The sequence below is a fragment of the Papaver somniferum genome, chromosome 7 (genome assembly GCF_003573695.1).
Source record: "Papaver somniferum cultivar HN1 chromosome 7, ASM357369v1, whole genome shotgun sequence".
Classification (NCBI taxonomy): Eukaryota; Viridiplantae; Streptophyta; class Magnoliopsida; order Ranunculales; family Papaveraceae; genus Papaver; species Papaver somniferum.
The window spans coordinates 151,512,606-151,524,798 of NC_039364.1; the positions used below are offsets into that span (position 1 = coordinate 151,512,606).

General features: G+C 37.4%; 1 protein-coding gene across 2 annotated transcripts; it reads left to right on the top strand.

Moving 5' to 3' along the window:
* The first annotated feature begins 788 nt into the window (after window positions 1-788).
* Window positions 789-5,252, top strand: LOC113293080 (putative homeobox-leucine zipper protein ATHB-51). 2 transcript variants are annotated; one of them, XM_026541846.1, is made up of 7 exons: window positions 789-1,145; window positions 2,219-2,305; window positions 2,725-2,808; window positions 2,924-3,039; window positions 3,635-4,205; window positions 4,318-4,691; window positions 4,793-5,252. In XM_026541846.1, the coding sequence occupies exons 5-7, from the start codon at window positions 4,106-4,108 to the stop codon at window positions 5,048-5,050; spliced, it is 732 nt and encodes a 243-aa protein (XP_026397631.1). In that variant the 5' UTR covers window positions 789-1,145; window positions 2,219-2,305; window positions 2,725-2,808; window positions 2,924-3,039; window positions 3,635-4,105; the 3' UTR covers window positions 5,051-5,252. The 2 variants fall into 2 exon arrangements, with proteins under 2 accessions (XP_026397631.1, XP_026397630.1); XM_026541845.1 differs by having other exon boundaries at window positions 2,924-2,996.
* The last annotated feature ends 6,941 nt before the right edge of the window (window positions 5,253-12,193 follow it).

Genomic DNA, 12,193 nt, shown 5'->3' on the forward strand with positions numbered 1-12,193 from the left:
AATGAATAAGATAAGAACGTGATTTACCTAAGTTTTAACAAATCGGTACTGTATTCATAATTTATCTACACCGACTCCCGGTATTCACCAATTTATCAGGAGACAGTCAGCACAGTCAATGTTGACTGTTATTTGCGCAGTCGGCATGACATAAATGTTCACCAACTATGCCGATTGTTTCTTGATATTAGGCAGAAACTTTAAGTATGTGTCGCCATGGAGGCATAAATAAGTTTAATGTCGACTATGACCATTTTTCAAGCATGCCAATGAATAGTGATTTTCATATTTGAGAATTGATACCACTGTCGGCAATACAGTACCAATTGTTCCTGTCGACATTGCATTTATAATGCATACAGTGCCGATTGTCAATGTCGACACTGAATTCATCGTGCACATATCGCTAATTGTTATCTTTCATTGGACTTAGTTTGTTTTTCAGATTTTGGTTTAATTTTCAGGATCTAGCTCCACTTAACCATGAGTATTCCCTTAATTTTCATTTTAGATTCTCGGATTTTTAAGATCCTAGGTTTCTTTTAATTATTAAGATAAATGATAGTATAGTATTTTCATCCCCTCCCCTTACCGTAAAAACCCCGTTTCATTTAACCGTGAGTGTGCTCCATGAGGTATCCCCAAATATAGGCTCTTTATTTGGGATAAAAGAGAAGCGGATCAAACTCGGGTTTCTCGGGTATTTCCGGAGCTTTCGTCCGAAGGTTAGACATGATTAATATGCCACCTGCCAACGGCTCAATACCAATTACTGTACAGATAACAGATGGGATGCATCCCCGTTCCATCCGCAAAATTGGCGGGAGCGGGATTGGTTGAATAAAATTCCCGCCATAAGTTTGACAATTTTGCTTCCGCACCCCATTCAATTTTCATCATCACCGCTCCGGGTCTTAGTAATAAGATTCGTGTTCTGCGGTTCCTGAATCTTTTGATCAGAAATTCTGAAATTAGGGTTTAGAGGTGTATGTATTTATTGCAACTGATGCGGGCAACTGTTAATTTCTATCTGTTGTTGTTTGTGCAGGAAATTTGTTTATATTGGAAGGGATTGTCTATGCCGACGCCGTTAAAAACTTAGATGATCAAAGATAATGGAATTGGATTCTTACAAAAGAATTTAGGTTAGTTGCTGATTTCATTAGGGTTTTGTTCTGGATATCAATTGCAGCAAAACTGTTTCACATTTTTTTGCAATCTGATACAGAGTAGGAATTTTCTGAATGTCAGTGGCCCAATTCGAGTTTTACTCTTTCATCTATACTTTACATAATTCAAATTCAACTGATTGTCTGGTGTACTTAGGTGGTAGGTTTATCAATTTCGGTGTTTGCTTGAGGTTGTGATTGAAGGATAAGTTTCGTACTCAGTTTAATTAGTGCATGGAAGCATATGGTTTGATTTCATCCCATTATTCCATACAATGTTGTTATATGCTCATATGAGAAGCTGAGTAGAAAATGATACAATGGGGATAACTTAGATACCTACAAAATTTTGTGCCCTTTTTTGTTTTTTCAAAGCGTAGAATGCCTTCAAAAAATAAGATTTTGTTAGAATACATATCCTCTTTTTTGCTAGTTTTGTGTGTGAAATCTATGATTTTGTAAGAACTACGTGCTATAGTGAAATGTGTCTACAATTGGTACATGTTTATCTAGGGAGGTTACTCTTGTAGTTCCTACTTCTCATTGGTATGTGGACTGTTGCTCGTGAGTATTACTGTCCATACCATTCCTCTTGTTAGAAGTCATAAATCACGCGGTCACGCCGTAAAAGGATGATGGTCAGAAGGTAACGTACAAATGTTTTTTGGATGATTCCATAAAAGATGATATAACGGAGAACAGAATCGTGTCGCTGGATCGACACTCAGACAGTAATAATCAGGGACTTGGGAAGTTGGAACCAATTGAAGTCAGGTTTTCCATGAAAAGCTTGACTAGAAAGACTCTAAAAGATGGATTTATAGTACCTATCTCTATCCCTTGTGAAACAAATAAGGGAACTTTTGAGGTAGCAACAGAAATAACATTGTTGGTGTTTACTCTGGTCCATGTGGTTCCTGATTTTACTATGCAGTGATATTCACTGTGAAGGGTTGATACCATATTGTTGTTATTGAAATTATATTATATCCCTGATGAATATTCATATCTCAGTTCTTGTGGCATCTTTTGTTTTTATATGTTTGCAGATGAGACCATGATAACATTCTTGTTAGGTTTGGATTAGTGATGTGCCGTGCAACTACTTTTTTTGAGCATGTTAAGAAGCGCTTGAGGTACAATATTTATTCCTTTTCAATTTTCGAGATGGTTTGAGGTTTACCCAGTTCACCTGTAATAGCCTCGGAGGCTTAAACTTGGGGTTAGATTACTTTTCTAGCTCTTGCTATATGTGTTTGTCTTTGAATAAGTATTCGTAGAGCGAGTCCTGCCTTCTATGTCACACCTTTTTTTATCTCCAAATTTTGATATGGAGTGTTACATACTTGAAAGACAAAATTGGAACTGAACTTGTATACCTTGGTTCAGGTCCACCTATTTAACTATCTGAATTAAAACAAATATTTGCGGGTTTTCCTACATTTGGTTTCATACCGTGTTTTGTTTATCAAGGATTTCATGTGCCGTAAGTAGAAACTGTAGACCGTTGGTAGGGTGATCCGTTGTCTAACTGTTTTTGTCTACAATGTAACAGGCAGCTCGGCGTAGTTGTAGGCTCATGTGTGCGCACAAAACAAAGTGGACCATTGCGCTCCTGCACATCTGAAGTTCTTAATGAGTATACTTCTTTCTTATGTCCAATTATTCATTGTATCTCAGTTTACCAAATTCTGGTAATCCGTTGATTGGGTGGTGCTGATCAAATCAACCGTTAAATCAATATGACTTTTCAGGTGTGTCCACTCTAGATGCTACGAATATGTCAGCGTCAGACCTCAGATCCAAGAGCACACACGCATGGTTTAGGTTTCTATGACAACCCTTTTCCTTTTTGTATTTTTCTTAGAAGGTACTGTTTATGTCCAAGAGACATCTTCTGTTTGTTCTTGTTTCACATTAGAAGAAACCTTTCTTTTCTCTTGGCATGAGGTGTGAACAGGAAAGGAGTCAAGACCCCAGACACTTGCATACTAAACAAATATCAAACATAAACAAGATCCCTACTTTATACACCAAGAACTAAACTAATATAATCCATTGGACCATGGCATACACCTACCAAAAAAACTACCATGAGTAACTTATAACATCTAGATTTGTGATTTTTATTGAGGTTTATTTTCAGAACCTGACCTTCATAGTGTTCTGGGGGGAAAGATTAAAAATATAGTTCTCACACTTAATTAGTAGAAGGAGATTGAGCTTGCAGCTGCATATAATGTCTCATTACTGGTTATGAGGTAGGGGTGAAACCTCTATAGCACATTAAGGTAGGGATTGAGATTTACAGCAACTTAAGAAGTAACCGACTCATAGATAAAGATACCCTTAATCTTTGTTATGTAGGATTTTCTTATTTCTCTCTCTCACTCTTCTCTGTACTTACTCTTTCCTTTCACCTTGTATGCATGTCTTCTGACTTGTGTGCATGTTTTCTGACTCAGTGACGGACAAAATCAGTAAAGGAAATTGCAGGACAGAAGAGTGGTACCTTTTGGGTGCCTCAAAATGTCCCTAGTCTACTCAACCTTCATCGTGCCTAACTGCATAAAGTATATAGATACATAGACAGAGAGAGAGAGATATGGTTGTGTGACCTGTGTCTCTGATTCTTGGTTTTGTCTGAATGGAAGACTCTGAATTCTGATCATGAAGAGAGCAAGGGGAGTCAGAAACTTAGCATTTATTATTTAATAGGCGTGGGAGGGAGCAAGCAGCATCTAGTCAGCTGCAAGCTAGGGCTAGTGATTGTACCTCAGGGGACCAGATGGTGACCTCTGATACCCTCTCTTTTGTCCCCACGTCCTTACTTTTCAACACCCAAAAGTCTTCTCTCTTTCTCCCCCTCTCTCTCACATGCAGTATATATAAGACTCTCTGGGTTGGACTGTTGGAGTAGCAAGAAGACGAACAAGATGGCATGGAATGAGACTGTAAAACCATTAATGGCTGGTGGAGTAGGAGGAAAACATACTGTAGCATTCCTGTATGATTACAACTACCACCCCTTTCCAGGTCGGTAACAATTTGCCAAGTTTTCTTAGTAATTTCCAAAAAAAATTTAGGTCCTGCATTTATTTGTATCAGTAAATGCTAACATAAGCTGATTGTTTTGCATTTCTACTAGGTGGTCATCATCAAGCTGGGGAGGTGGAAAGGACTCATCTAAGTAACAACAACAATCACAATAGTAACAGTAACAGCAACAGTAGCAACAACAACAGCGCCCACGATGAGAACAACAATCATGCGGAAAGGAAGAGAAGGATGAGGTGGGATCAGATAGAGTCATTGGAGAGGAGCTTTCAGGAGGAAATAAAACTTGAACCTGAGAGGAAAATTAAGTTGGCCCAGGAACTAGGTCTTCAACCTCGAAAGGTTGCTGTTTGGTTTCAAAACCGCCATGCTAGGTGGAAGGCTAAGCAACTGGAACGCCTTTACGATTCACTTAAACAAGAGTTTGATATTGTATCCAGAGAGAAACTGAAGCTCCAAGAGGAGGTCTGTTTTTTTTTTTCATCTCTGACCATGACTAACCCATGTATAAAACTGCTAAAATGGGGTTGCCTAATGCATGCACTCTTTTTTGATACATGGTGCAGGTTATGAAGCTGAAAATGAAACTAGACCATCAAGCTCAAATGATCCAAGGCTCCAGAGGTTCTACAGATGTCTTGATGGAACCTGAAGAGACTGTCGAGAGCAAATCAGTTGTCATCAGCAACTCTTCCACCATGTTACAGGGAGCCACTTATCACCAGACTGCAGGCGATTGCAACTACACTTTCAACCTAGACGACTATATTCAGGGTTCTTTGCCTTATATGGGAATCTTACATGGTTACCCTAACACCTACTAAACTGTTAATAAGCCAGTTTAGGTTTTCTTTCTGTTGGTGTAGTACTGTTAGTTAAGGCTACAATTATATATTGTACTTGAACAAATTAGCATAACCTACTATTAACACTTTAGACTTGGTCTGTTTCTTTTTATTTTGGGTTTATTATGTGAGCTATAGCATCACTGAAGCAATATCCGACTATCTGAGCGTATATTACATATCAATGTCACAAGATACAGATGTAGAAACGGATGTATATGCTCTTAATGCTTTGAAGGCTCGCTGCAGATGGTTTATCAATTAAAAATACACTAAGAACTCTTAATGTTTATTGAGCTGCAATGGTAAAACTCAACTGGAAGCAACTCCTCTGGTTTCAGTGACATGCCCAAAGGTTGCTTCCCTACTGTTGCAATATAGATAAGATATGAGTTTACCAATCTTTTATCATTAGACTCTGGAAACTTAGACTGGAAGCATATCAATGAACTGATTCACAGCTTTGGCGGCATTGAGAGCTGCTAGGGGTCTAAATACATTCACTGCATTTTGTCCTTGTTGTCCTCTTGCTAAATCAGATAACCCTCGAAAGACAATCACAGGCAGGCCATTCGACAGGGTAGTCTGCAAAACACCATTAATGATACTCCCTCCGTTTCTGGAAAACAGAGGGAGTATTACCTTAGCAAAATACATGAAAGAATGCAAGAACTTCATAAAACATATACTTGCCGTAACTACAGCCACATTCTCCATTTCCACAGATGATATCCCATAAGTATTGAACAGGTATTCCCTATAAGCAGCATTGTCCATGAAAATGTTAGAGGTCGACGCTTGGAGACCTACAAGCTACAACTACCTTCGGTTTAATAGGAAGGCATAAACTTGAATTCAAACAGCTCTCCAGTTTCACCCCCTGAATAAAACAAGCAAGTGGGAACTTTTCAATCAAAGCTTCCAATTAAAAGAATACAATGTGACCAAGTTTATAAGTACTTGGTTACCTCCATTTGGCGGCAATATGGAGCCAACGCCAGCTTGTTTCTAACCAAAACACATTTTGTGCAACATTGACGCGCCCAGACTCAGAGAAAAGCTCCTCAGTGATGAAACCAATCTGACCTAATCAATTGGTTTCTACTCCCTTGGGTACATTGAAGCTTCCAAAGTCTAAGGTAGTGACATTGCTGCCTAGTGGTGAAGTTCCATTGGGGTTCTGTCAATAAAATAAATTAAATCTAGACAAGGTATGTACCTATTGTATTTAAGCCTTTATTTTTTACTTAATGACAGTACGTACTAATACAAAATAATCAAAACTATCTAGAGATCAATTTAACAAACCATCTCCAATCGACAATGAACTGTTGGCATTACCAGCAATACCGAATTGGATAATTCCCAATACATCAAACATGTCCACTATTAATTTGTTGTGTTGCTGCTGCAGCATTAATCTGATTGACAGTTGATACTTAAGGTTACTTGCTGTTCTATTGATTAGTTTAATCATTCTTCATTTGTATATCCATTTCATGAAGCTGCATGATAGAATGAGACAGTTTTTTTTTTTTTTTGGGGTGGGGGTTGATACATTCCGCCAGGAAATGAGACAGGTTATGGTTCACATATAGATGCAGTATAAAATTATGGTGTGAGGTATAAAATTTCATAACCGTGACCTTACATACTTGGACATATATACATTTCAGGCAGGACCAAGCCAATCTTGCCCAATTCTATTCTTCCCTCAGTTGGCTTTGATGTTCACCTCATACAAGAAGACTTGGTTATGGACCTTGCTATAGCCATAGACACATATACCTTGAAAGTATAAAGCTTCTTTTTAGGTGGCCGGTGCATGAAGCAGCCAGTGGGTTCAGGAAAACAAACAAAAGTCACTAATTTAAACTTGCTCACTTTGGAATTGCCTCTTGTTGTGTTTATATAATAGAAATGAGACAGAGTAACAGAGACATACAGAGAGAGCTCACAGTTCCAGTCCCGCACTTCACATGGATAACCTTCTTGTCATGAACCTTACCAACAAGAAAACACCGGCCTGCAATTTGGAGTTGAAGTATTCATTGAGCAACCAATTTTTTAAAAAATTAGAATAACAACGACATAGACAATTTGGTGTTAAGCTAGCTGAAGGCCTTAATGTTTGTATGAGAGAAAATCCAAAATTTTAAGTTCTCGAGTAAGGCGATATATGTATGCAAGTTGGGTAGGAGGTTTTGCCTGAGGGTTTGAGGATTTATTGAAATAAGAAGATGTTGTGGGTTTTAAAGGCAGGGTTTTTTTGTTATGATGAAATAGCATTCTCTTGTAGTCTGGCCAAGTAAAAGGCAAGGCGATATATTCATTAATTTCAATTTGTGATGATATTTACAATCTCTCTGACCTTTCAACAATCATAGTAAAAACAAGAAACATTAAAAGTATCCACTTAATTCCAAGATTAAAAATCGAATCACTATTTAAAATTTTCGGTGTTACCGTGATTGTTGAATTAAGTTCATTCATGAGGCGTGCACAGATCGAGAAAGGAAGTTTAAAGAAGAAATTAATTTGTTGGATGCTGGTCTTGGCATTACTTGATTTCTGTGAGCAGTTTACTATAGAAACTGATGCATGTGCCAGACAGGTGGGATCTATTATGATGCAGGAGGGTCAGCCAATTTCTTTTTATAGTAAAACATTAGGTCCTAAAGCATTATCTCTCCATTTATGAAAACGATTTTTTGGCTATTGTCATGACTATTCAGAAATGAAAATATTATTTACTCAATGGCCAGCTTGTATTAACACTGATCATCATAGTTTCAAATACCTTATGGACCAAAGACTCTCTACTGCTCTTCAACAAAAATGGCTCATTAAATTGATGGGCTTTGACTACATCATCAAATACAAAAAAGGACATGAATAATAAAGTTGACGAATGCATTACCCATATTATCAACTCCCTCTGCTGACTGTAACGTTGTCTCCTTGAGCATTCTTTAACGATGACAAGATGTCATTTCTAGCTACGAGTGAAAAAGCGGGGGTGTAACAACCACACCCAGTAATTCGTTCGACAATCTATATGGACTAAACTCCAATGTAATTCCGAGAGCACCAACTTAAAAGCGAGACTCAATGAAGAATTATATCAAAGAGTTTATATCTCTTTCTCAATATTGTTAGAGCATTGCTCGGTTGAACCCACCAAGCGTTGGTATGTCAAGTTTGGTTGTCATATTTTAGTGAATCAAGACTCATGTTAAGAGTCGCTTGATTACGTACTAGAGTTAAACTTCGTATAGGTTAGCTTGAAAGTATTAGGATATGAGACATTACAAGTATTGCGAAGTCTTGAAGATGTGAAGAAGCAAGGAGCTACAACGACAACAATCATCCTTCCACTTAAGGTTAGTGATATTTGACTTGAACTGTTTCATTCCCTAACGTATCTTTCAAGTCGTGCATATTGAAAACATAACTGCGAAGCATATTTGAACTCTAGATAGACATAGTATTAAGGAATACAATACGAGGTTTATTGCTTAACCATTAAACTTTGTAGATAAGACATCGCCATAATCATTTGAATGCTATTGTGATTATGTATGGGTATAAGGTGAGGATTTCATCCTAGGGAACAATGTTTACATGTGTTCTAAGGAAGTAAGTTCATAAACTTGTTTGTGAACCGAAAAGGAAATTTCCATGAGTTATTGGTTTTGTTATTCATTGCATATCTTATGAACAACCAATATGTGTGATAGAGTATAACCGCTCACAACTTGTTGTGTTCTTGGTAGAACTATTCACAAAGTCCTGACTTATGTATTGGTATAACTTTTATTAGTAAAACCAATCTTAAGTAATCACCTGTGGTATGATCGGATTATGTCTGACCTTGGGAAAATGGAACCGATCCTAGTAAGGGAAAGGAAACCGATCCTTGTAAGGGGTGCAATACATCAAGGGGAACCGATCCTATGGACATGTGAAACACATATAAGTTAAATACCATATATATGTGGGGAACTGATCCTAGTACCTAGTCAACCGAATCTTTGGGAAGCTAGTGTGACTATGCGTAATACTCACATGGAGGTAGAACCGAAACTTGTTTTGGTAGAACCGTTAAACCCATGATTGTGATTGAATGTTGGTTTGATCAATCACATAGTTCTTGAAAGTCAGATGAACCAATTCTAAACTTGTTTGGAAGTGTGGCAAATCGGTTTCAAGGTTGTAAGTGTGAAAGAGAACTTACAAAGTAAAGATGTCGACAAACTTTGAACACGTGCTGTGAATGTTTATTTCTATAATTGTTCAAAGATATTCCTTAACAGCTAAGGGAAGAGAATCCCAGGATCGAAACATAAGTAAGTTAAGAATCTTTTAATTAAGGTTATTAAGTTCATTTTGTAGGGAAATTACAGAATTAGTAATGTGCATTTACTAATTAGATTTTCCGAGAGATTTCGATCGTTATTTTTGAACAGAGCATTTCCAGGAATTATGGAAACCGAATTTGTGCTTTAATGAATACCTTGCGAATATTTTCGGTTTTGGAAATTTATTGGTGTCCAAACTTCCTTGTCTATAAATACACGAAGTTTGCCTTTCTAGCAAACTAATCCTTCGTAACAACAGATTTACTCTTTTGTTGTTGTTACTGGTGTAGCCGCCTATCAGAGAGGAGAGTAATCTAATTAGGTGAAATATCATACGACCGCTCAGTTTAAAGTCTTCTTTGGGATTGAGAAGCTCTAGCGCGACCCGTTGGTGGGAAACTAGATAATTACGGTTTATCTTTGTTTTCGATTGATTTGATTGACTAACGGTGGTTGAAATCTGATTGCACCTAGTTTGTTTATTCTTGATAATCTTCTCTTCGACAGGGATCTTTAGACTGTTGTTAGTTCTAAAGACGATCTTGTGATAATCCATTGTTAACAGACTCCGTTCTGTGCGTGATTGATCACAAGAGATTCAAGTGATTGTGTGGAGGTTTCTATTGAAGATTTAAGAAGATTTGAATACAAAGAAGATATTGAAGATTGATCTGATTTCAAATTGAGTTGTAGTAAAAAGTTCGTTGAGACTTGTGAAAGCAAAGATTTTAGATTTAATAAAATTTAAAAACAAACAAAACTTAATTCAATATTATTAGGAATAACCAAGACACTGATTCCACTATCACACATGAATAAATTATGGAAAATAATCCAAAACTCTAATTATCTTTTAAGTCCCTTATTTCTTATTTCACAATTAATCAAACATATTCTCAAATATTAATTGTATTCCTCAAGTATAGACTATCAATTGATTAAACAAAGTATAATCTATCAAATTGAATCACAAGTAATTAAGAAAATTATGTAAACATTTAAAAACTCTGCAAGAGCAGTGATTGAGAGAATTATAATTAAAAATTAGAGAAAATGAAATAGTTACCCATTATTCATGCGTGAATAGCTTCCTCATTGCCTTGGTTGTGGGAGAATTAGCTCATCATCATGTTGGAAACACACTCAAAATTCATTTTTATTGCTCAAAGGGTGTTTACAAAGATGAAATGGAGAAAAACTATTAAAAACCGGGTTTGCAACAGTTATAAGTGTTACAAACTGAAAAGAACGATAGAACAGAGTACTATCGCTGATTCTCGACCCTCGCCTGTGTGTCGTTTCCACTGTTGAGAAACGACTGCTGTTGCGCGCCTAATGTTCTTGGTGTTCTTCACAGCAGCAAAAATGGTGATTCTTCTGCAATTCGACTTTCACAGCTCTGTAATCTCCCCCAAACTCTCTGTCGCCTCTTACTGGCTCCCGTAGACCCTTAAATACTCAATTGGACTGAAAATAAGCCCTCATAACTCCAAATAATCCGGCAGTCAATGAAAAAATATTCCCATGCAAGATACGAAAATTTTATTCCCTGTTTTAAAACTTCACGCGTCTACAACTTAAGAATCTCCCTTATTTAACTTCTCCACGCTTCTGCAGAGACCGAGTGCCATCCAAACATGAGCAGCGCACGTCTAACTTGCTGTAATCTCGTGAAAATCTCCTTCCGGTGTACGAACTGCCATATTTTATCTGTCAGAAAATCTAGCCAAATTTAATCGAAACCACAAATCATACCACGCCTGTTATGCTCAATCAAGTCTTCCCATGAAATTTTAGCTATTGAATCACACTATAATCCCTCCAAATCACGAACTGAAAACTGCCAGTAGTGTGAATATTTTCCCGCCATTTTTATTTTTGAAATGTTGAAGATGAAGTGCCCCTATCCTTTTCTGGGGTGCGAATAGCAGATGGGTGCTGAGAAAAAATTTGGGTGCTGAGGATGAATTTGGGATACGCATAACCTTGGGTGCCCCTTAGCAAAATCTGGGGTCCGTATAGCAAATGTCCTTCAGGGGTCCAAATAGCACTTTTTGAGCAACTTTTTTCACACAAGTGTATTTCTCCAAAAACACCTACACAAACATAAAAACACCATAATAAGTACAAAATCAAGCACTAGCAATAGAGACACTGAGGACAATTCAGACACAAAAATGTGTCTATCAAATACCCCAAACTTATTATTTGCTAGTCCTCGAGCAAATATAATATAAAATGACTACACTTAGCACGTGCAGCAAGCCGTTAAACCGCTAGGTGGCCCTAACAGCGGAGTGTTGTCTCCGGAGGGTTTACCAGAGGTGTACCCACAAAACCATTACTCCAGACCCTAGCTATCTACGCAGAACCTTGGAAGGCACTAAAGAATCTCCTTGGTTGGCATACAATCATTGATTATAGGAGGAAGTACCCTGATGCGAAATTCCAATTGGTGTACACGAGTTTTCACTCAACATACTATAATTCATATATAAGTGACATATCTCTACTCAGATAGTTTCTAGAAATCATAACCGGATTCAACCAATCATATGGAAAGATTAAGAAGATGGATAAAGAGAAAAATAGATGGTTAAAGTGAACGGTGTTTCCCATATCTGTCTGAAGGCCTATGCCAAGATGATCCTATCCTAATGGATTGAGATACCGGTCTGACTAATATCAACACAATTGGCATATACAAGGGGACCAGTGGTCGATAAACCTAACTCTAAGTCAACACAACTGGCATATACAA

What these genes read in the sequence shown, in the direction of transcription:
- LOC113293080 (XM_026541846.1), top strand. Translation starts at nt 4,106, where the DNA reads ATGGCATGGAATGAGACTGTAAAACCATTAATGGCTGGTGGAGTAGGA. An exon ending in CAACTACCACCCCTTTCCAG is followed by an intron (nt 4,206 to 4,317) that starts GTCGGTAACAAT and finishes CATTTCTACTAG; the next exon opens with GTGGTCATCATCAAGCTGGG. An exon ending in AACTGAAGCTCCAAGAGGAG is followed by an intron (nt 4,692 to 4,792) that starts GTCTGTTTTTTT and finishes TACATGGTGCAG; the next exon opens with GTTATGAAGCTGAAAATGAA.